Consider the following 25,056-nt stretch of genomic DNA (forward strand, 5'->3'; position numbering starts at 1 on the left):
TACTGTTTAGAGATTTCTTGACTAAAATTGACTTTGACAATGGATTATCGTGTTTCTTCCTATGTTGTTCATGAAAGTTGGCATTCCCTGGTAAATGGCAGCACTCCCATGGTGTGCAGCATGCCTTGAGGCAGCAAAATCTGTCCCTAATACTAGAGTTAAGCAAACTGTTAAAATAGGAACTGAACCAAATGCCCAGATCTCCTCCCCAAACTCAAACTAAACCTTTCTTTGAGGTTCGGGAATGTTTGGTTAACTTTAAATTAAACAATGTTGTGCTTCTACACATCCTGCTTTCAGAGAAGACTCCAAACAGAAACACAAAAATATGGCAGGCACATCTATGTTTGCACTATTTCTGGCCCAGCTGAAACCAGGAAACACTGTAAATCTCACAAAATCAGCTTTGCCTCACACACTATCCAGCTACCAGGTTCTGTTGCTGTAAGCCCACAGAATACAATATAACTGATGTACATACCAATTTATTATTAATTTTTCACCAAATAACTGTGATAAACAAGTTTCCCAGACTATTAGACATATGAACCCCACATTTTTATTCAATTGTGGCAGCATATTATATAGCTACCTTATATTCCTTTTATGCTCCTTCTCATTGAGTCACTGGCGTAGTTGCTTAAAGACAAGATGTCTCTTGTGGTACATGACAACAAACCAAAGCACATCATAGCAAAGATAACAAACCAGGCATACGCATGTTGTGCTTCATATTTGGTTTGTGGCTAATTCAAAATACGTAATCCTAAATTTTGCTGCTTGGTATCTCTTTGACAACTCTCTGCATTGGATTTGTAGAGCATAAATATGAAGAGAACAGCATTGTTTTAGATTTAGCCATATAAAATTGCCCTGCAAGTCAGGGCAAAAATTTTAAAGCACTTTTTGTGTACTGTAACAGAATTTTGCAAATTTGCAAATTCATATTAAAAGAAACACTTAATGCTCTTGCTAGAAACTGTATCACTGTCAGCAAAACATAATACAGACCTCCTGATTACCCAGCTATCTGCTCGACCGCAACAAAGCCATCCCAAACGATTCAGTACCACAGCTTCATGCTTGCTAGCCAGATTTATTATATTTTCCAGATTCTAACAGGACACATATTAAGAAATGCATGCTAATCATTGTCCTAATGAGAACAATATGCAGTTAGCATTTAGAGTGTCACACACGAAATACAGAAGGCAAGTACAGAATAAATGCACTCTAAATTCAAGGAAACCCAATCCTTCTCTCCACTCAGTGAAATGGCCCTCTCCAAGAGAAATTTTTAGTGAACTAGCTGAATTTTAACCAGTATGTATATGTGCTTTCATTAGGCATGGGGCAAAGTAAAATGCTATTCTGACCACAACTGTGAAAGAAAAACAACCACTGTCCCACTTGCTTACGTACAAAAAGCTATGAGTATATAAAGCACTAAATGCCTGCCCACCATTTCTCCTCTGGAGACACCAAACTCTCCAGTGTTTACATCCATTTACAGCCAGATGACTTTTGGAACAAACAACTACCCAACATGTGTAAGAGGACAAGAATCTGTCTTTAAATTTTTTTTCAAGGAGTAAATAAAATGCACACCTTACAGAATAAACCAGTTAATCTCATTTGGTAAGTGTGCAAAACCCATCACACTTCTGAGAGTATCAAAGGTGAATGAAGGTTTGGTTTGAATTTTCTAATGCGAAATATGTGCACTCCCTGTACTTTTTTGGTTATGTGGAGATAGTAAGATTGAGATGCTGATGAAACAGCAAATAAAACATGCATCAATGGATCTGCTCAGACTGTAGTGCCTCGCTGCCACACCGCACAGAGGACATCTGAAATCTGTGCCTCCCATTCCTCCCTCCTGCCGCTCCACACAGGTCACAGGCTCTGTCTTTCTCTCCATCCCAGCCACTATGTGAATGCTGATGCAGCCTTTACTAACTACGCACAAAGAACAGCTCTTCTTTTTTCAAACCTCCCTGGAATTATGAAGGTGTTTCCACACCCTGAGTAAAGACTGTTGAAAGTAGTTACAAAACATTAAAGCCATTTAGTTTTAACCTTTCCATAGGTTAAAACTAGTATTGCCTTGAAAAGCGAGTGCTGAAGTAAAATTTGACTGAAAATGGTCTCACCATACCATTTGGAGAAGCCTTCTCCAAAAGGGAGATGCATAAAAAACTTCGGCTTACTTCTTTTTGAAGGTGTACCTCTCCCTCCTTCCCTTACGTTCACACCATTCTCCCAAGAAACAAAAGAGTATTTTTTGCATGTCAGCAAATGAATAAAGCTACTCTAGTTTCTTTTCAGAAAGAACAAAACTTAGCTCAAAAATTGACTACCAGCTTCCTGAAGAGCAGAAAGAAAAAAAAATCAACCAAAAGAGAACACAAAGCAGAATAAAACCAAAAGAACAAATTTACACAATTTTGATGCATATAATTTAAAGTTATATTTTTCACTTAGGGATGAGGTTTGATGTAGGTCATCTTTCCCTTCAAGTCTCCAGAAGTAACAACAACAATGACAACAAAATTTAGCTTTCTCTTCTAGACAGTAGCATTGCTGCTGTCTGCCTATGCTTTGTCTTAGTGAAAAAATAAATAATGAAATCTTCGCAAAAGGAAAATCATCCTTAAATAAACAGTATCTAGAAATATTATCTTAATGGTAACTATATAATACTGTAAGTGCATCACTGAGCAGATTAATGAGATCAAAAGAGATCTTTTGTTTTATATATTTTACTCAGTTACATGCTTTTATGTTCTCTCTCAAGTGAAAGCTTACAACTTCCAAAGAGAGCAATTAGGTTGAAAAATCAGCTTAGATGTCAACAACTGACTACTAATAACCATCCTCTTGGCTAACGTGTTTGCCCAAGGCAGCCAGTGTCCATACTCAGCATTCATCTTTCATCCTCGTCAGCTGGGCTGCCTGGCAGGTGCTGGGTGGGGTGAACACGGAGGGGTCTGCGATGCCCGGGTGGATGTCGAAGAAGCGAGTGGAGGTCGTCACGCTGTAGTTCTTGGTGTAGGTTTCCTGTACTGGGTAACAGTCTTTGACGGTGTAAACGCCGACCCAGGATTCCACTGCAACCAACCAGAAATGTGACTGCTTTAGGTGACAAGATGAATGGGTCACGATGATGTCAGTCTCTTTTAACGCATTGCTTCTGTTTAACATCGTCTATCCAGATTCTCATTATAATTTTATTTTTTAAAATTCCTATTACTTTCAAACACTTCTAGCGGTTCATTATCTCAAGACTACACTCAATGCTGATCTCCTCCAGAATGTGATGTAGCAAGTCTGTCCATTCCTCTCTGAACTTCAGTTTAACTCCACAGTGTGCTAACCTCACAGATGTTCCCTCGCTCTATTTCCCCTCTGTTCTCTGTCATCACCTCTAGCTTTTCCACTATGCTGTTTATGCAGTGGCAGTAATACCATTGAAGTGGTGTCCTTTGAATGCCCTTTGCTTCTATCTCTCTTTCATTATTTTATCTTTCTTTTTATTATTTTATTTCTGTGATCATTCTTTACTCCTTCAATCATACTCCATCCCGTTGTTTTACGCACTTCAGATCTCTTGATAGTGGAAACTCACGTTAAAATTACCTACTGTGACCATAAATCAGTTTTTCTGAGGAATGTCTGTAATGAATATTTCTAGTCCCAAGAATGCTTAGTTTCTCCCACCCAGCAGCAATCACACACACTTATTTTCAGTACTCTCAGTTTTGTGTCATAGGCTGTAGCACAACCACATTGCCAGAAATAAATAAATGGTGACATGAAACACACTTATACTGTATTCAAAGAAAGGGTGGCAAGATAAGCAACATTTAAATATACCCCTTTTGAGCATGCTAATATACCAAAAACATTCTGACCTTAAGTAATATGGTTTTGAGTACACAGAAATGGAGGCAACCTTTTACGGAGCAAGCCTTCTCTCAGAATTTTACAATAAAAAATCATGGTTAAATATGATGCTACCAAAGTAGCCTTTATCTCCCCTATAACTTTTTTAATTGTGAAAGAAATATATCTTTTCAATTAAAACCAACACTAGCTGAAAGGTAGATAGGTAACTTTCAGACATTATGTTTATGAATAATCATACAGAAAAGTACTGGAGATACAAAATAATACAGGATTAAAATCACACGTCATTAACTGAACGTATCTGGATATCAAGTTCCACAAAAATTCCAAAAATATCAGATCTGAAAAAAAAAAATCATTGGAGTGAATGATAATTTGCCTCTTGCAGAATACCAGAGGATATATCAACCTAGTTACAGAGGTCTAATGATCTTATCCTTCATTGTCTACTTCATTGGTTCTACTTTTATTCAAGAAAGAAATATTTCCCTCTGGCTAAATGCTCAAGTTCGTAACCAGCCTATATATTAGATGCCCATAACCATAAGTATTGCACTAGCTGAATACGCTCATAAACGTCATGGAGGTTTTAAAATTATTTTTATAGTTGTCTGGATCATCAATAAACCACAGATGAAACTGAAGCCAAAGTGCTAATAAATTTCTGTGCATTCAAAATCTAGAATACTATACATTGGAAAATTCAGCCTCCTTTCTTTTATGATGCAAGTGTTCAGCTGCCAAGTGCAGAACTAAGCCTTATGAGAAGATATTTCTTACCACTACCTGGTACAACAAAATTTAGGCCTATATTAAGGATTTCAATGGCTGCAGAACTATGTGTATACAAACACTGACACCTGTTCTGTTTCTGTTACACAGATTCTAGTTTGAGTGTGCCCCTAATTATAGTACCAATTCTTCTCTGGATAAATTCTGGATACAGATTCAGACACAAAATGATGCTGTTCCATGCCAAACTCTGTGTGATACCAAAAACAACACAATCGAGTCCTCTGAACACATTTAATCCCGCTGAAATATGAAATTTTCCTAAAAAAACACATTGTTATTAAAATGACATTCTGTGCACAGGGCATTTTCATAACTTCTTCCAGAGAACTCTATAGAAATATGGAAAGCTGGGTAAAACATGAATAATTTTATTTTTCCCTGTGCAGCAGAGAAATTGATTACTATTAAAATAAAACAAAAGCATGCACATACATTTTCTGGCTGGTTTTCTGTCAGACCATTCCTGTACCATAACTTCATCTCCAGGTCCCCCAATGTAGTACTGATCTTCGTAAGTTGAATTGGCAGGAATATCATATGGATCCCATGGCTCTGTCAGAGCAATCTTCGAGCAAAGCTTTGTAACTTGTTCAATCTGAAACATCACCGCATCTTTGTAGAGCAATATATACTCAAAGAACCTGAAACGTTAAGAAAAAGCAATTAATATATATATATATATATATAGTCTTTCTCTATCCCAAGCAAGGAACATTGCTGATATGTAAGCTTGCCTTTGACTTCTCAGCATAAGAACATTTCGACTTGCATTAAACTTTGCCAAACTTTGAAAAAAGCTAACCAGTTGGGCTGAAATTTCCCATGCTAAAAGTGTGTCTCAGCTGATTCTTTCCAAAATAAATAAATCAGGCTGAACTGGTTCAGCCATTTCTGAGAACAACAGAACAACTTTTCTGAGAACAACTGAGAGAAAAACATGTTATTATTCCTAGTTTGTTTTGGTTTGTTTTTTTTTTTAATAACTGTTTCATTAAAAAGCTCCAGTGCCTCCATGTTTTGGAGAAAGGACTTAAAACTTTGGCAGGGGAAAAGTTTTTATTAAAAGTTGCCCAGATTTGGCTAAGTTATAAACCTTTGAAAAAAATCTGTTTGCAAAGGCTGGATAGATTCACTTCTGCTTGAATGTGGTAGAGCCTTCCTCTGTACTGGACAGATATGGTATCTGCCATCCTCACAGATGTTTCTCCATGGCAACACACACAGCTTAAGTGGGACGTGGGGGTGAAGGGGGAAGTACATGGTCCCAAGTGCAGAACTGAGAGGGTCACCCTCCCTAAGGCACAGCTTCTCCCATGACATAGTGAAAAGAAAAAGAAGAGGCGCAAAATGGTAAGGCAGAGATAAGGAACGGTATGGAGCTCAATGAGCTTGAGAGCCTAGAAGCATGGACAGTTAATGAGGATTTAAAACCAATCATCTTCTAATGAGTATGGAGTGACCAAGCCAAGCTCTGAGGAGAGATGATAAACATTTATATGGTCACTTTCATCCAGTTTCTTTCTATAGCAGTGTAATCTACCACCAGTACTTAGGCATTGCTTCCATACCCTCAAAATCAAAATTATCAGAAGTATCAGCTGATCTTGAACCCTCAGCTGGAAATAGGAGAAAACTAACTAAAGCATGTCTCAAATCACCGTCATGCGTGCTCTGCATCTTTTGCAAAGGACTTACCGGGGTCACCTTCTAAACCCTCCAAAACTCTGCATTCATTATTAGAGGCTTCCCTTAAATACCTCAGCTCAAATACTTGGCTATTGTTATGCAGTGACTCTAGAGAAAGGAAGGGAATAGCTTCATCTTTCCATCTGTAATTCCTTGCTTCATTCATGATGCTGCCTCCATTTCCTGCAAAAAAAAGGCTTGTGTGTCTTTGGACACAGACATCTTCTACTTCACAAATCTGATGCTAGTCCCTAACACTGCTCATCCTGTGCCATCAGAAAGAAGTGAAGCTAGTATAAAACATTGCTTAATTGATGCAATTGAAGAGATGATGCACAAAAGAAAGACCAGACCCTTCTCTATTTCCCAACTCCTGCATGTTTCTCTCTGCAGTCCTCACATTCTTTTGGGGAGGATGCAAAGTTTACATAAAATAGGGTCAAAACCAAAACAATTTTAATTTTAATTTTTGCACTACACAATTGCACCAGACAGCAATAACTTCACCCACCACTGACACTGTGGCATTTAAAGGTTGCATAATAAGAAGTGTCTCAGCATGGTTAAAATCATCTGAGCAACATTCCCACCACTTCTTGAGAGCATCATTTATTCTGCATGTATGGAAACACAGTCAGGCTAAATGCCCTTAGCCAAATTGAACAGTGAAGGAGAATATAAAATGGGACAAGGAAGCTGACATGATGTAAACCGGGGCTCATCTCTCACTCACAACCTTACAAAACATGGGAGGTAGCTTGTCCTGCTTTCCAAGTGGGAAACTGGGAACTTCTCCCACACTGACAAGACTCATGCTAAGAGGCTGACAAACTGCAAGGCTACATAGACCTTCCCCATGGTAAATCATTCTGCCCATATCTTAAAATATTCCTGCTTCTGCCATGACTTTCAGCAACCTAAACTTGCCTGCCATTTTCTCAGTCAGAGGCAAGGTTTCCACAGTCAGGATGTGCTAATGAAGAATTCAGTATCTTTTTAAACTCTTTTCTTACATAAACCCAACCTGAGATCACATATGGACATACATAACTTTTATATCACATTTGGTCCAGAGAACATACAAGAACACTAAAATACATTTATTAACGTGTTTTCAATGATAGTCTAATGACCCAACTACTCTTCAGCTGGCTGCCCAGCAGCTCCCATAAAAGTGGGACAGGAAATGCCTTACAGAGGAATCTATCAATATGTTTGAGACATCTGAATGATAATACAGTGATTTTGTAAAAGAACACAATACTCCAATGTATTAGAAAACCATTACAAACTTCTAGGAATAAAAATAAACCTGTTACATTTCTTTTTTATTTTAAATCCTCACTTAAAATTTAATTCACACAGAAATTTTACTTGCATATTTAACAATCCTGCAGATGGCAAGATGAAACCCCGAAGTAAATAAAAATGAGGAAAATCCAAACAAATCAAACTCAGCACTAATCATCCCTCTGACAGCCATTCTGCAGAGTAAGAGGCTCCACCACTGAGATTTTTGGTTCTGGGAGAGGCAGACTTAATGTATGTGTAGGAGACACCAGTCCTACACCTTGATGTGCTGCTGGGATGAACTCTGCCTCAGTGGTGGCAGGCACACAAGAGGAGATCTGCAGAAAACCCTGTTCTGCTCACTGTGCATGACTGCTCTGGGTAAGCAGGGGCAAGATTTACACTGTCCTTGTTCAACCCAGATGTGCCTCACATCCAAGCTTTACAGAGTGTGTGTCCTGGAAACAGCCAGCACAGAAACCTAAGATTACACAGGATCTGAGTTTAATGGCATATGAAAGTGAATGGTTAAGTTGTTGTTTTATAAAGAGAAGTATATACCAGCCAAAATTAACAGCAAAATGTACACAAGTATAAAGATGATAATAAAAAAAAAAAAAAAAAAAGGAATAATTTCCCTCTTTTCGTATATCCTGAGTGTATTGCCTGTATTTGTTTTAGGTGCCTGATATTTCACTGGCTTCTTGAGGGGAAGCACAGAGTCCTGAAAATAGGTCTTGGCAAAGAAAGAGGAGAGGAAATTATTTTTAATTAGTTTGTTTTTTCAGAAAAATGTAATGTATTTGCAGCCTGCACCCACTTCTAATATTATTTTTATTATAATTTAATTAAACTGTAATTTCAAGAAAGCCCCAACCTAAAACAAGTGCCCCAACTAGGCCTCGAATAGGCACCTTGAAACAGATTTGAAGAAATTACTTGGACAATTATTCTATTTGCCTGACTGAGATAATTTCCCTTCCTTTCCTATCCTATTCCACCCCTACCCTGTCCTACGCCTCACCCCACAGTACACTACAGGACTCTCTCATGATCCTTAATACTCCCTTTGTCTGTGTCTGAAAATGGATGAATTCCAGCATATAAAGACACACATGTTTTTGCTCCCATGCTTTAAAGAATTTCTTAACTCTGGACTGTATCCTGCACAAATAATTCCACTGATTTTGCTGGAAGCAATCATGTCAGATAGGTGGGATACAGGCTGGGTTCAGCACTTTCTTCTCCCAGGCTAAGGAAAGTATTTTTCTGAGTAAGAGACCAAGTGAGTTATATGCAAAGCCAGAACACCACAACCACACAATCACAAGGTGAAGCACTTGTGTTAAGGATGTACTGCAAGGGATGGCGATGCATCCTAATACTGTCCCAGCTCTGAGACTTCTCATGAAATCTGGGGAGATAGGCAGAGGCTCCCCTCAAGACATAGCCCAGATAACATAAAGACACACTCCTGGACCCTCCCGAAGGCGTGAACTAATAAACTTGTCTTCTGAACGGGTGATTTTTTTGTATGTTAATAATGCAATTCATAACAATGAACTATTTTTTAACATTTGTCAGGAAAAAAAATCATTAATGTTAAGATCATGCTACCAGCTCCTTTTCAGGTGCTCAGTTTGCATCTTATGCTGGGTCCTTCCTCCCAGCCCTGAAGTCTGCTAGCCTGCCCATCACCTAACGCATCTGCCTGACTCCCAGGGTTTACATCTGCACTTCCAAGGGCTTCCCTGTGAGAGCCAAACCAAGAAGAAAGGAGCTGCTTGCTGTCCAACTGCCTTTGTAGTGACTCAGAGGAGCAGAGATGCTGTTAGTAGCCTGGCAAGACCCATGTGATGTATTGAAGAATATCAGACAAGGTCATTTGCTAGAGAGAAGCAAAATAATGGTCTGAGATTGAGACTGGGTAATAGAAACTCTTTCTGTGCTAAAGCTGCCTCTGCATAATTTTGCTCTGTGGCTTTGGACAATCAACTTACAGTACCAGAGCTTTAAAATGTTGTTTATTATCTTCCTTTGATTGCTGTAGCACTGGAGAGGCACAAATCTGTGATGACAAACCAGTTGTGTAAGGCATTGTATTTACAAAGAAGAAAACCACAAATCCAGCTCCAAAAAACCATGGAAACAATGGTAAAACAGACTTTACTGCAAAGGTGTACTGGGGTCTCATAAACCTAGGGCTTCACCCTGTTGATCCAGATTTCCAGCTGTAGATATTGCAACCTTAAAACTCTCATTCATGTTAGCCAGGACTTATATTACCTAGTAGTATAAAGCTACTGAAAAACGGAAGCAAAATTTTATGCAGGATTTGTGTCTGAGATACTGTATTATTCAGCAGGAAACAGTATTTGCTATTTGATATTTCAAGCTTAGATCACTGTAATTATTTGCAAGCTAACTCTACTTTCTCTTTGGTGATTAAATGAACACTTGAAGCATCTGTCTGCCTTTGTGGTACTACTTAATTCTTTGTAAAAAGACACTTAAACATTTTGAAAGAAGCTAACTCCACATCTGCCTAGAAGAAACTGCACTACAAATATCTCAAAGAAATTCTCTGTTCTAGTGTGCACAGACAGGTACATCCATGTATTTAATTCCTGAGGTATCTTGTATAAAATATATAAAATACCCCACATTGATACCACTCTTTTTTACTCATTTTTTACTTAAGATGCACTGGGAGAATGGGAACCTTTCCCAGAAGTGTAACTACATAACCCCATCTTCTCAGGTCCTCAGATCAAGAATAGTTCGAGGGAGCAAAGCTGCCAAGCAGACATGCAGACAGTTGATAAACACTCATCATCAGGTCAAGAACATTCATGTGCTTTTGGAAGGATCTGGCAAGCTAATTTCAAAAGGGAGAAGCATTCGTTTTTTCGTATATTTCTGGGAACTCCTTTCCTCTTTCCCATTAAGTTTTCGGTAATTTCAGACTTGTGTTTTTCTTCTGGTATATCAGACCTCAACAACAACAGTAACTTACCATATTTGATCTCACATGTTTGGCAGTGGTGCAGAACTATGGTATATTGTACAAATACAGGACTGTGCAAATACATGTGACAGTAAATGTAATGTGATATTGTGTAAAAGTAGTACTTTTTAGTCTGACTTAAATCACTTACAGATTGTTAAGGTTTTTGGTTTTTTTTTTAAATTTTCAAGGCAATCAGGCCCCCTGGATCAGGTATCTAATTAACAAGTTATATGAGGAACTTTGACCACACTACCAGTTTCTGAAGCAGAGAGAATTAGCCAATTTAAGTCCTGTTAATAATGCAATTTGTGTAGAAAGAGAACCTTAGATACAGGAATCAAGAGCTGCAAAGTCAAAGCTACACCAGCTAAAGGATGACATACTTTTGTGACTTTAATTATGAAACTCAACAAAAAATTATGCAATTTCTTATTATTTTCATTGCTTTCCCATAAATTAGATTAGTTATTTTGGCAAACACTAAGGGAAAATCAGCTCTTCATCAAGAAGCCTGTTTCCCTTTCTATCCCTCGTAGGCTATTTGACACTTCTTAATAATCCACCAAGTCACAGCCCTGAGAACAATACATTGTAATTTAAGTTGAAATTCAGAAAAACAATACAGCAAGAGACTACAAGATGCACTGCCCTTAATAGACAGCATCTGTGTATTTCCATAAGTAACAGTATATTTGTAACTGGAGCCCTCAGTAGACAACAATGCATCTCAAAAGGAAAGGAATGGAAGATGTGGCCAGCATACCATAATGCTTTCCAATGAATCAATGGAATCACCTCCTAGGGAATATGGTATATAATAGCAGAACCACACAATATCAAAATATACTTGAGGTCAGAGATTATTTTCCTGTTACGGGTTTGTAAAAAAGTCTAGTACAATGACGCTTCCATGAGTAAGTTCATAATAATAAATGTTACTGGAAAATCACAGCAGGGCTTAGAGGAGACCAAAAGGAGTGAGGAAGGCCAGGACTCACCTCTCAGTATATACAAACAACCTTAGGAAAGATGAAATAATAAAGCGGGAAATGACAGAGGTACATTACAATTTATTTATTACATTTCTCACCCTCTTTGTGCTATATGAAGAAGGGAAGTAAATAACTCAGTTGGAAGAGTTGATGCTCAAAACTGAGACATGGAAACGCTCTTTTGAGAGTGCAATTATTTTAAGCCTCTCTGTGAGTTGTAAAGACATAGGAAATAGGAAACAAATTTAGCATGTAGAGAGCCAGAAAAAACATGGCTACAATGACTGAGAGAATCTGAAAAAAGGGAAAAAAACATACCCAAACATAAAAGACATACCTGTCTTCCTGTTTTTAATTTTACATCTAAGGCCATCCAGGAGCCTGCAGCTTGTGCCACAAGGGCTGGCAGGACCTGGGCAGGGCCAGGAGCAATGGAGGCCAAGCCCCCCTCGCATGTATAAATGGAGCCCACAGGAAGCAGTAGAGGCCAGGGCAGGACAACAGGGTGTGAGGTGGCTCTTCCCGTGCAAGTGTGTTGGATGGGATCCACCCAAGAGTATTGAGGGAGTGCAAACAATTGCTCACTGAGACACTTTCCATCATTTCCCAGCAGTCCTGGCTCACTCGGGAGGTCACAGTTGACTGGAAGTTATCAAATGTGATGTTCATCTGCAAGAAGGAGGATACAGGGAACTACAGGCCTGTTAGCCTGATGTCAGCGCCATGAAAGGTCATGGAGCCGAACACCTTGAGGGGCATTATGCAGTATGTGCAGAATTGGGTCCAGCCCTCAGGGGTTTATGAAAGGCAGATCTTTCTTGGCCAACCCAATATCCTATGACAAGGTGGTCTGCTCAGTGGATGAGGGAAAGGATGTTGATGCATTCCTGGGTTTTAGTAAAGTGTTTGACACCATTATCCACAGCATTACCCTGAAGGAACTGGCTGCCTGTGGTTTGTATGGGTGAACTGTTCACTGGGTTCAACACTTTGAAAAGCCGGGACCAAAGAGTGGTGGTGAATGGAGTTAAATCCAGCTGGTGGCCAGTCATGAGTGGTGTTCCCAAGGGCTCAGTACTGAGGCAAGTCCTGTTTAATATCTTTATCCATGAACTGGATGAGGGCACCAAGTCCACCCTCAATAAATTTTTAAATGACACCAAGCTGGGCAGGAGTGTTGCTGATCTGCTGGAGGATACAATCACTCTATAGAGGGATCCGGAGAGGCTGGATCAATGGGCTGAGGCCAATGGTATGAGGTCAACAAGGACAAGAGCTGGGTCCTGCACTTGGGTCACAACAACCATAGGGAGCATTTCAGGCTGGGGGAGGCGGGGCTGCAAAGCTGCCCAGTGGAAAAGGACCACAGAGAGCTGGCTGTCAGCCAACTGAACATAAGGCAGGAGTGTGCCCAAGTGGCCAAGAAAGCCAATGGCATCCTGGTTTGAATCAGAAAGGGTGATCAAGGCAGTGACTGTCCCGTTGTACCCACCCTGGGTGAGGCTGCACTTAAAACAGTACTCAGTTCTGGGTCCCTCATTACAAGGACATTGAGGGGCTGGAGGGTGTCCAGAGAAGGGAAATGGAGCTGGTGAAGGGTCTGGAGCACAAAGCTGATGAGAAGCAGCTCAGGCATCCAGGGATGTTTAACCTGGAGAAAAGGATGCTCAAGGGGGACCTTATTGCTCTTTACAACTTCCAGAAATGGGGTTATAGCCAGGTGGGTGCCAGTGTCTTCTTGCAAGGAACAAGTTATAAGACATGAGAAGATGGCCTGAAATTGTGCCAGGGGAGGTTTAAATTGGATATTTAGAAAAATTTCTTCCTGCATTGTAACAAGCTCAGCAGGGCGGCTGAGTCACCACCCAGGGGATATTTAAAAGACCTGAAGATGTGGTGCTTAGGGACATGGTTTAGTGGTGGCCTTTGTTGTTGTTAATTTAACCCTTGGACTCAATGATCCTAAAAGTAATTTTCAACATAAATAACTTAATGATTCTTGTTGTCAAATTTATCTGGAGTTTTCACACCTTTTTCTTAACCAGGGTCTGAGACAGGATATTAAACTGGATGTTAGCTCTTCCCCCTATAAAAAGATCTATTCTATACATCAGAAAGGCATGGAAGAATGAAGTTCCTTAATTACAAATAACTAAATTGAAATACTGTCCCTTTTTCACATACATATTTTCAAATAAAATAATAATAAAATATAAAAAAAACATTTTTTCAACCAGAACTGGGTATTGCAGCTTCTTCCACGTCATCTTCTGTTTAAAAACAGAGGAGGATCTTCATATACCATGAACATGGATTACATGCATTTCAGGAGCCCTATAAAGACCTTCATCGAGATTGTAAATCCCATCATGCATACACTTGGCCAGTTAGTTGCTTTTCAGTATGCATTTCTGCAGAAAAAGTAATCATGAAGCAAGCAGTCTGAGGAACAGATTGCCCTTTGGAACAGATGGGGGAGGAGGTCCCTATTCTGATAGAGCAAACTTTTATTTCATGATGGAATAGTCCCTGGAAAAATTTGTGAGGATATGCGCTTGTACCAGATTGCCGTCCCAAGATGTAATGATTTCCACCTTCCATCTGCAATGCCTTCCTTAAGAGGGATGATTCAGGTCTTTCTGATATCGATCCAATATAAAAAATAAAAAGACTGTGACTGTTTTCAAGGGAGTTTGGAAGTCAGGCCAGATAATCAGCTGCAACAGTTTGAAAGCTAAGTAGTTTTCAACTTTTCAACCTCCATCCAAAGATCTGAGCATAGCTTATTGTTAAATAAACTTTGTGAAAGATAGAGATTCACTTCACTGGAAATACACGCAACCTGAAATCATAGCACTGAACTACATTCTTCTTCCAATGTAAAAGTAACTTCATTTCAACCAGAGGTCTTTGTGGAGGTCTTTTTCTTTTTCCTTCAGCAGCTATCAATCAAAAGTCATACTGTTAGGTGAGTGCATAAATTAATGACTGGATTCAAATACAGTGTGTCAGTGTGTTAAAATTCCAGAAAGTGTACCAAACAGAAGAATTAAGGAAAAGAAGTCTGTATGAAAGAAAACATATAATTAGAGAAGATGTTAATTGTTACATGGTTGTGAAGGAAATGGCATTTTGCCATCCTTCCATACATATCCACTGCGAAGTGGTGTAGTAATGATTCAGAAAGGTAAGTTTACAGTTCTGGGTCCATTAAGGAGGTCATTTATTCTGCTCTGCTTAGTCCTCATGAGACCAGAACGCTGATGTTGCTCCTGGTTTTGGATGTCTCACTTAAGGGAACAGATAAACGGATAGGATATAGTCCAGAGAACAGCAAGGACAGTGGGATGTTTAAGAAACAGGACCTATGAAGAAATCGAGCATGTTTGGTCTACAACAGCAAGACTGAGGTATAATGATAAGAGGGTCAGTACATCAAATGCTAAAAATGAATACCAACTTTTCTCCATGTCACCTGAAGCAAGGAGGGCTTACTTAGGAGATACTCTGAAAATGTCTGTGTCTTCTTTACAATCCAGCTTTTACAAGAACTGAAAGAAAATTAGGGATCAGGGACAACCCATGTAAAGCTTTTCTTCCCCAGGATGGAGGAACACTTTATATGGGACACGTAAGTTGGGGACCTTCCCAGCCTTACTTACTGATGGCTGCTGGCCGCTGGCCGTTTTTTTTTTTTTTGTAACAGACTAGCTCAATCAATAAATCCTGGTATTATAAGACCTGGATTCTTGACATTGCTACTTTCATAAAGATGCTGAACAACCTTTGGGGATGATTTCCTGAGACCTCCCAAACGCAATAGTGGCACTCTCTGAGGAGTCTCACCAGAGGGCTCCATCTTATTTCATATAGGAATTTGAGAGATGGTGCCATCTCCTGCACACTGATGACCTTCAGCTCTGTCTGCCTGCACAATTATCTCTAATTACACCATCACACTGTTTTCAGTGTCTGAATGAATTAAAGACCAATACTGTCTAAAATCAGGACTGGTGAGATAGGTGTCAAATGAAACATGTCCAGCATTCGCAGGGAATAATTAGAAGGTTGAACTATCTGTTAAACTTGCTCTTCACAGAACTGTTTTGCTTTGGTTCTCTATTGAGTTATTGTGCTTTTTGTTATGGCAACAACTTTTCCACCTTCGGGGGGTGGGGAGTGGCTTTCAGCAGTCACCAGATGCCAACTGCTTGTAGGAAACCTCCGTAAGCAATAACCATAATGCAGCACAAAAAAACTGGCATGTCCTTAAAAATCAGCTGGGCTGAAAATACGTAAACAATTAGAAGATGAAAATTCAGTTCAAAACCTTTATCTTCAAGTTATTAGGACCACATCAGTGTGTTTGACACAGAACTATTTCCCAGGTCATCTGTTAGTCCATCACAGAAACAACAGTTGCTGAAGACACTGCAATCAGTTAAAGGGAAGCATGGTTAAGCATACCTTTCTATTTTTAAGAATGTTTATAGCTATTTCAATTTTATTAAACCCCTGACACGTTTATTTTTCATTCAAGGACAGTTCTAAGAAGCAGTAGCAAGGAGGGCAAGACCTGTAAATAATATTGGTATAAATATACTACATTGGCACAGCCGAAAGTTTTCCATTACTCGGGAAAAGGTCACTAGACCTATTGAACATGTTTAGACTACCCATGCTGCTTAAAACATGACAAAAATAGCTTTACCATTTAGAATCTGACACAAATACAAACTGAAGTCTTTAGCAGGCTGGTATGTTTACCTAATTTTGGGGTGTTTTCCTGACATGGAGCCCAGTGTCCTACATGCACACACACAGGGAGCCATAGTTATCTTTGAGCTTTGCCTAATTATATGAATTTAGAACTTTTGTGCATGCTAAAAGTCTTTTCCTTTACTGCTCCTATAATCATAACAGAAATGAACATAGCTCTTGTTTTAAAAAGAGAAAATGACTTTATAATTATTTCAAAATTACACAGTTTCATATTTGCATATTACAGTTTTTTGCTGTTCTAACTGCATTATTTTATACAATCAATGGGCAGAATTTTCAAAACTGACCAGTGATTTTTAACAGCTTCCTATTTTGGGCATTCAAAATGAAGATACTAAAAAAGGGGCAAATTTTCAGAGGGACAGCATTTAGTATTTTCTAAAATTCAGTGTGTCAGAGTAATCATTGCAAAATGGAGGTGCCCAATTTTGCTAGACACTTTTTTTTGTATTCAAAGACCGCATAAGAAACTCCTGAACTATTTCGCTGGAGATGCATATCAGTAGAAATCACTTTCTGCCCATCAGATTTTCTCTCTCATCCCTCATGTTTCCAATTGTCAAGAGACAATTGTTCTTTCCACATTACAAGAGCAGATCCTCGTGTAACTGCTCCTGCTTGCAATTTCCATCTATCAGCTATGTAATTAGAGAAAAATATAGCTTGATGACCCCTTCTCCAAAATTATACATTAACCTGACCCAAAGTCTTGCAAAATCAGCCAGAAAAGTTTCACTGATTTTTACAGATGCTACTTCAGGTGTTCCATTTAGAAGAAAAAATAACTTGAACAAAGTTTAAAACCTAGCATGGCTATTAACTTATCTTCAATGGGCAACAAAAGGACATGCTGAAAGGCAAACATTTTATGCAATCTCAACCACACAAAAATGTATTTCCACAAGTTTTACCAAACTTTTTCACATTCTGTGCTTCGTGACGTTTCTTTTTCTTCTCCCTTATAGTGTTCTGGGCCTTGTTTTTAGGCAAAGTAATTAATATCTTTATATCCTTAACTGCAAACACCTAAATTATAAGAAACATCTTTTTGTCATAAAAACTCTCCTTTGGGAAGGTTTTTTTTAATGCAGTCTCTTGCTACAGCAAACTGGATAAAAATCCTATAACTCTGAGAGTATGGAGACTCAAAAAAATTAATTTGCCTATGAGATATCTTTGGAGCATTTTCATTTATCCATTTGTTTTCTGGTCTGCTGTATTGCTTGGGGTACTTGATCTCCTACACTCTCTGCACTGCATTACCCATGTAGTTGGACTTATCCAGGGAACAGGAAAGTGGTTTCTGAGGGAGGGAGAGAAGTGCTATTGAAGCAACCAGGGGGAGAGAGGATGGAAAAAACCTGCACCCACCAAGCCTCATCTTGTTACTGCCTGCCCCAGTGCTCTGCACTGCAGGTGTATCTCAAGGGCATTGTACCTGGAGGCTGCTATTATCACAAAACTTAACTTCTACATGCACTCAGTACAAACAGTCTGGGCTAATGATTGGAGCTGAATTCATTCCTTATACTTGATGCTTGGTCTTACAAAACGTAACTTCTACATGCGCTCAGTACAAACAGTCTGGGCTAATGATTGGAGCTGAATTCATTCCTTATACTTGATGCTTGTTTATACACTGTGCTGAGATTCTGGGAAACATCATATACATGATGGTTTTTTATTTTTCATAATATTTTAAGGGACATTAAAAAAACCTCAAAAACTATCTACAAAAATAATTTATGGAGTTTTACAGCCTGAAACTGACTGAGATTCTGGGAAACATCATATACATATTGTAATGATGTTTTTTTATTTTTCATAATATTTTAAGGGACATTAAAAAAACCTCAAAAACTATCTACAAAAATAATTTATGGAGTTTTACAGCCTGAAACTGCATTCACATATTTGGGGGCATGAATGAGGCTTGTAAGCCCGATTTTTTCCCATTCTGTCAGGAAGAAAATCCAAAGAACCAAACTGTGTTTCAGACGTGTTAGACTTCCAAATCACAACACGAGAGGGGTCCTACTTGACCCACCATGGATCCCTCTACCTGGCTCCAGCTAAGCAGCTGTGGCACCTGCCTTTTTGAGGCAGTGCCTCGAATATCATCTGACTGAACGTCACTTTGACTTGGCTTGACTATGCAAGCACAACTTATGTGACAGACTGGGTACTCTGGACATCTCTAGTGACCAACTGTTTTCTTCTTCAGAGGACTAGATGACTTACTTTAGGAATTTAGGAACTTACAATAATCTGGCTATGAGGTACATATCATGTGAAGTCACCTGCTCTTCCACTCAGTGAAACTAACAAAAATGTGTGTATGTCAATAAACAAAGAATACACATAAATGTATTGAGAATCAATATCTTCATGATTACATTTGGTTTAGAAATAGGTAGAGCAGAAGTTAAAAAATTAGGAATTTTTTATCTTCTGCTGTGTTGAGGCAATTAGGAGGTCTCTCACATTTTCCCTCTTCAATAGCAAGGGTATAAACTTAATGCAATAGGGTGTCTCTGCTCTCATACCCTTATCTTCTTTTACTCTCCCTAATTCTTTTTTCTTTATCTATAAAAAAAGTACAGAAAATACCTCACCGTCACACTTTATCAGTGTGTTATCTGAGTTTGTGCCTTCCTCTATTTTCTGGAAGTGACAGAATGCTTTGAGGGGACCTTAAAGATCATCTTAGTTTCAGCCCCCTGCCATGGGCAAGGAGGACATCTTCCACTAGACCAGATTGCTCAAGGTCCCCAGGTATTCTCACAGATAAGAAAAAGAAATTAATTTCTTGTACAGAAGATGTAAGTTAACAAATCTGGATCTAATAAAATAGTGATACATTAATTCTTGGAAACTAATTCTACAAAGAATTCCTCAATCTGTACAGAATTCTGCTCTACAAATACGCATCCTCTGAGAATTACCGTAACTGCACAGCATGAGTAAACTTTCCAGTGCTGGCTGCCTAAAAGTATGGCAGAATCTTAAGTTTCCTGGCAAGAAAAGTATCTGAATATGATAAAACCACAGTTGCAAATAGTATTAGGAGATACTGAAAGAATGAAAAATGAAATCTTTCTTCACTGTGTTCACTGGGTGGACTCTAGTCTCCATATGAGTATTTAAAAGCCTTTAGCACTGCCATGCACAAAACTGCCCTTGGAAAATTCTGGGGAAAATCTGGCCATTCCCCCTCAGAAACATTAATTTCTGAAATGACAGGTATCCATACAAACAGTAGGTTTCCATGCAGACAGACTACTTAAGGAGAAATTTCCAGCTGTTTAGCAGCTATACAGGTCTCATACCAGCTTTCCTGTGTACGGTTTCACCAAAATAAATGGCAAAGCACACAACATTTTTAGAAGCCCTAGTATCTACTGAGCCATCTGATTTTCAGATGAAGTAGCAGCCATGAATTCCCACAAAAAACTGGCAGATGGACAGCAAATTAAGGTTTGCTAAGTGTGAAAGTACAAGAACTAACAGAGTAAGGGATGAGTAACATCAGAGACCAAAACCTCAGTGGAAAGTCTTATTAGTGGTTTATCTTCCTTGCTATCTTTTTTTTTATTTTTTACTGCAGTTGGTCCCAACCTCCAAATAAGAACAGAGTAGAATGAAGACAGAGGTTTTTGTTCTTTATCTTGCTGATAAGATTTACATTATGTGGACGTGTTTTGGGGCCCTTTTCATCTTACTCCATTAAAGCCTGAAGAAAATGTACATTAGAAAATGGTTTGTTCCAAACAGACAACTTGAAAAATTAGTTTTAGACATCACAAAACTTTTCCTGCTAAAGCTGTTGACCGTGTGTTTTGAAAACACACTCTCAAGTATGAAATAATATTTGGCAACAGCTGTAAAGGAACAGATTCTGAAGCACATTACTGCACTAGAAGTCAATCATTAGGGGTCAGTGAAGCCGTTTTAGGAATTATTTACTTGTGAACTATTCAACTGACCAAAAGGTAAACATGCAGGCTATTATTACAATGTTATTTTTTAAATTAAGTAAAGAACTAAGTAACCTTAATAAGAGATGTTGCAATACATGTGGTAATACTGGTCTTCTGCACTGTTTGCTATCTATCATATTATCACATTCCATTATGAACCATCCTCAGGAAAAATAATACATACAGAAAATAAGATAACTAGTACGTAGACAACATCACTTTCCATTTGAGAAGGGCAAATGAGTTTAATGAACTTAAGGACAAGCCACTTCTCAGATGCTTCATGATAAAAAATAATTTGAACAGCAATGAAGAAATTGCTTTTGTTTATCATTTAGGGAGAAGCTAGAGAAAGAAAGTTTCAGTCTTCTAATATCCAAAAGAAGGCATCAATCAAGATTTTTAGTACTCTTTTAGAACTCCATTAATATGATGTGCTGTTGTCACTCTTAGATCACTCTTTGGGGACACTTGGGTTGAATCAGACAGTTATACAGTCCTAGATGTATTTCTATTAAGCTTTGAAACATGTTCTTCTTTAGTTACAAAACAAAACAGAAATTTTAAAAATGCAGACGGAGCTCCAGAATCAACATGATTTGGTATCTCACAATGATATTTAACAATCTACATCTTCTTCACTGCTGGAATCTTACAGGTTTTTTTCAGACCAGAAATGAATAATCTTGAGATCACTCAGTTTCATATGCCAAAGAAATAAGCTATACATATGCAGTGTGGCATCTGCACACATACTACCATGAATTTTCAATCACTCCTTCAATATGGCAGTGTATACCACTGACCCTCAGCCACAGGGTTGACTGAGGTAATTTCCAACCTATGCATCCAGTCTCTTCTGCTCCTCCCACATGGACAGAAGGGCAGCAATTCAGAGGGATCCAAATTTCAGACAATCATTAAACCAACAAGGAGCTATTCAGTGGGGAAAGGCAGAAGGCTGGATGGAAGTTCCCTCTGGGCTGGATTTAGCCCACAAAACATAGTCTGGATGATGCCAGAATGGAAGGGTAAATTTCATAAGGAATGAAAGGGATAAAATAAGCTTTCATGGAATGAATAGCTAAGTAGCTCCCCAGACATATGAACTCTTAGTAGCCAAAGACTGAAAAATTGTAGTAACTACAGTGTGAGCACTGTACAAGAAGAAAATGCCTGCCAAATTCACGTTCTGATGCCAGAAATTTTTAAAATCGTGAAAACACATAAACACAAATCTGTAAAAGCATAAATATGGTCATTGCTAAGTTATGGGAACAACCCCATTGACTGTAGGAATGTTGCTAGTAAAATTCTCACAGCAAAAACAAGAATTGAAGAAGTTACTGTACCTTTCTGACTTTTTGTGATACACGGGAAGCATCTTTTAAGAGTCGACTGGGACACAAATCCAAATGTCTGCACATAACCCTCAAAACAATGATTAAACTGATTCTCAAATAAATGTTAGCCAGGGATCTTTATTAATGAAACATGAAAAAAAGTGTGAGTTCACATGAAAACAAATGATTCCTTCTTTCTTACTGTAGAATAAAACCATATATTGAGTAGTAAAACCACCTGTAGTAAGAAAACCATAAACTGGGCTTTGGACAAGGACATTTAGGCTACTGTTGGAAAACCCCAATTTACTCCTGAGTATAAATGTATAAGAGGTACCAGCTCCAGAAATTAATACACTACTTAAAACAAAGACTGTCTCTCAGGTTGAACTGTCTGCACTTTCACACATGGAAAAAATTCTTGGCAGAAAATCCTGTCCTTGGCCCATGACTCTCAGGTATAGGTGAGTGACCATGATACAGGCAAAGAAGCATCCTCCGGAGCCTCGGGACAACACAGAATTTCCCTGTGGAATCTCAGATCTCGAGTCAACATACATACATCTCCCCTGGGGCCATGAAAGTGAGGCAGTGAACAAAAACAACTGAAAGAAGCAGGGCTACTTGGCAGAGGTGAGGAGAAGTTTCACTGGCCACTGCTACCTTCACGTTATGCAATGCCATCCTGGGCATAATGCTCCTTATTCTATAAGAGCCAAAATATTGCACAAAGTGGCCCTGTTTTACCCAGACATCATGCCCTCCCCAGCACATCAGACACTGTACCATGCCTTGAAAACACTCTGGAGGAGAATATAATTTCCCCTTTGAGTAAAGAAGAGCAACAGGTAAAAATACCTCATGAGAGAGAACTCAAGTTGCTGAGCAGGCGATTCATTGCAAGTATACAGGTAAGGCCAAAATGAAAATCATCTGATGACAGGGATGAAGCTGATCGAGATGAGGTTCAGGAGCTGGATTCTTGCTGTTGCAGCTACACAGATTCACAGGGGGATAGCCTCAAGTCTGAACAGCTCAGTATTATTTATTATGCCATGCCAAGGTTAGCCACCAGTTAGTTTATAGCGAAATAGAGAGGACAGAAGGATACCTGAACCACACCTTTCAATTTTGAATCAACCAATGACTTGGCATACCAAATAAAGTGCCATTTCACTGACTTTACTTGTTTGGGAAAACGTCATCCAATTGAAAACCTGGATGCAGCTAATGTATGCAGCTAATAAATGGATAAGCCTGTTGATATGGAATACAAATCAGGTCTCTATCTGGAAAATAAAACAATTTTTTTCACCTCACAAAAGCCCTATGTTAAAAAATTCTTGTTTAACCTTCAGAGGAGATACTTTTTCAGATTAATGGCCTTTGGTCCTGTGAGAATAGGTGTGATGTTGTCAGTTGTGACATCTGAATTGCGTCAGGCCTCAAGCTGAATGGAGTCCAAATTAAGATCATGAATATAAAGATGTCTTTCATTGTGTTTGTTTAGCTGTGCAGTCACGTCACCATCAGCTGTCTGTGACCACAGAACACTGAATCTCTTTCTATTCATGTCTACTTTAAATCTCTACCAAAAAGAAAACAAACAAACAAACAAACAAAAACCTCAGTGAATAAAATTTACAGTGATTTATCTTTTGAAAACACTGCTCCAAGCTACAGATATATAGGCATATTGTATTTTCAGTGCAGTCCTGGTCTTGCCTTAAGTTTTTGCCATAATGTCCAATAGTACAAAACGAGCCATAAGTTTCAATGCAAAACCACATTATTTCAAAAAGTTCAAATAGACAAGTAAGAGAGGATAAGAGGGAATAGAGAAGTAATTCCCTAAGTTTAAAGGGTTCAGATAGATAAAAGGCTTAAGTCAATCCACTAGTAGCAAGTATAACATGGTGTTAGCGACTACCATTTAACATCTTTTAGAAAAACAAAACTTTTTAATGAGAACCTCTGTTTTTTAACAACATCCAGAAAACAATATCTAGAACTCATGTGGTAGTAATGATCCCAGTGAGTGTCTGACAGTGGTTTTTAAGTACACCAGCCAGTGCTCTAGCAAATCATCAATTTGGGGTCACTGGACACTTTATCTACATTTTTTCTCTAGCTTTAAAAGGCTTTGTGGATCCCGCTATTTTGAATTTAAGAGCCAGTTTATTCTGTTCAGTTTGGATGTGTGCTGTGTTTTGGTATTGTATGAAATGGCTGCAGAGCACTTAGCATAAACAATGGTTTCAAGAGCACTACACTAAGCAGAACAACCATCTCAAAACAATGGATTTGCTTCATTCATACTCAGGTGTTTTTTTCTGTTGGTTTTTTTTTTTTTCCACAACTAACAAAGATGCTGTTGTCCAAGAAAGCATAGCACGCAAGACAGAAAAAGCTTTGCTAAGCTAACAGTTCCCAACTTCCTCTAACAGAGTCCATTTGCTTGTTACCGATGCAGTTCAATGGCTGAAGAATTTGAACTGCCTCCCCTGAGCAGTGTTTTCATCGCTTCCCAACCAGACCACCTGTAACAACAATAGCAATTAACTCCAGTGCCTTCCTGAGCTGTATATCCTGGCCGACTTCCAACAAGACCAAGAACTTGGAAAAGGGAATGACTGCTGTTGCCTGGGGGCAGAAATAAACACAGTGAACAGCTGGAGCAAGACGAGATGCTCCTTCGTGCAGCCATCAAGGACCACAGCTCCCTCCTTGTACAGTGCTCTTCTCCAAGGAACCAGCTGCCTAGGCTGGGAGCATCACTGAGGGACTCAGTAAACTGACTTGGAAAAGGGCTTTGATGGAAATGCAGGAGTTGAGGCTTTTACAGCCAACCCTCCACACCTCACCACACAACTCACTAGAACAACTGAGGCTTGCATCTGACAGTCAGTGTACATCCAGCACAGCAGCTTTCCAAAACCACCTTTCCAAACTCATAGACATTAGCAGCAGCAGACACTTGAAAGAACTTGACACTTATAGGAGGAAAGTAAATGCAGGAGGTCCAAGTACCTTCCTTCAGTTCTTGTTCTCAGAAGCGAGTTATATACACAGCATCTTATGAAGAATTTTAGGTCCCAAGAACTCAGGTTACATTTAGAGAAACTGCTGAAAATTCATTTCTGCTTCACTGCAAATTAAGGGTCTCACAAGTCTGCAGACTCTACATTATCTTTAAAAAATGGAACTTGGGTTCCTGGGCAACTTGGCCAATTCTGAAAATTTTAGCCGTGACAGTCTTTCATTCCCCA

General features: G+C 38.9%; 1 protein-coding gene across 1 annotated transcript in view; it reads right to left on the reverse strand.

Moving 5' to 3' along the window:
- Positions 1-472: 472 nt before the first annotated feature.
- Positions 473-25,056, reverse strand: part of EPDR1 (ependymin related 1) — a 29,242-nt gene continuing 4,658 nt past the window's right edge. The window contains exons 2-3 of the mRNA XM_039714982.1: positions 5,137-5,345; positions 473-3,110 (exon numbers count right to left, since the gene is read on the reverse strand). Of these exons, the coding sequence (XP_039570916.1) occupies positions 2,920-3,110; positions 5,137-5,345 (400 nt within the window). The 3' untranslated portion in view covers positions 473-2,919. The remainder of the gene's footprint in view (positions 3,111-5,136; positions 5,346-25,056) is intronic.

Source organism: Passer montanus, unplaced genomic scaffold (assembly GCF_014805655.1).
Source record: "Passer montanus isolate IOZ18808 unplaced genomic scaffold, ASM1480565v1 scaffold32, whole genome shotgun sequence".
NCBI lineage: Eukaryota > Metazoa > Chordata > Aves > Passeriformes > Passeridae > Passer > Passer montanus.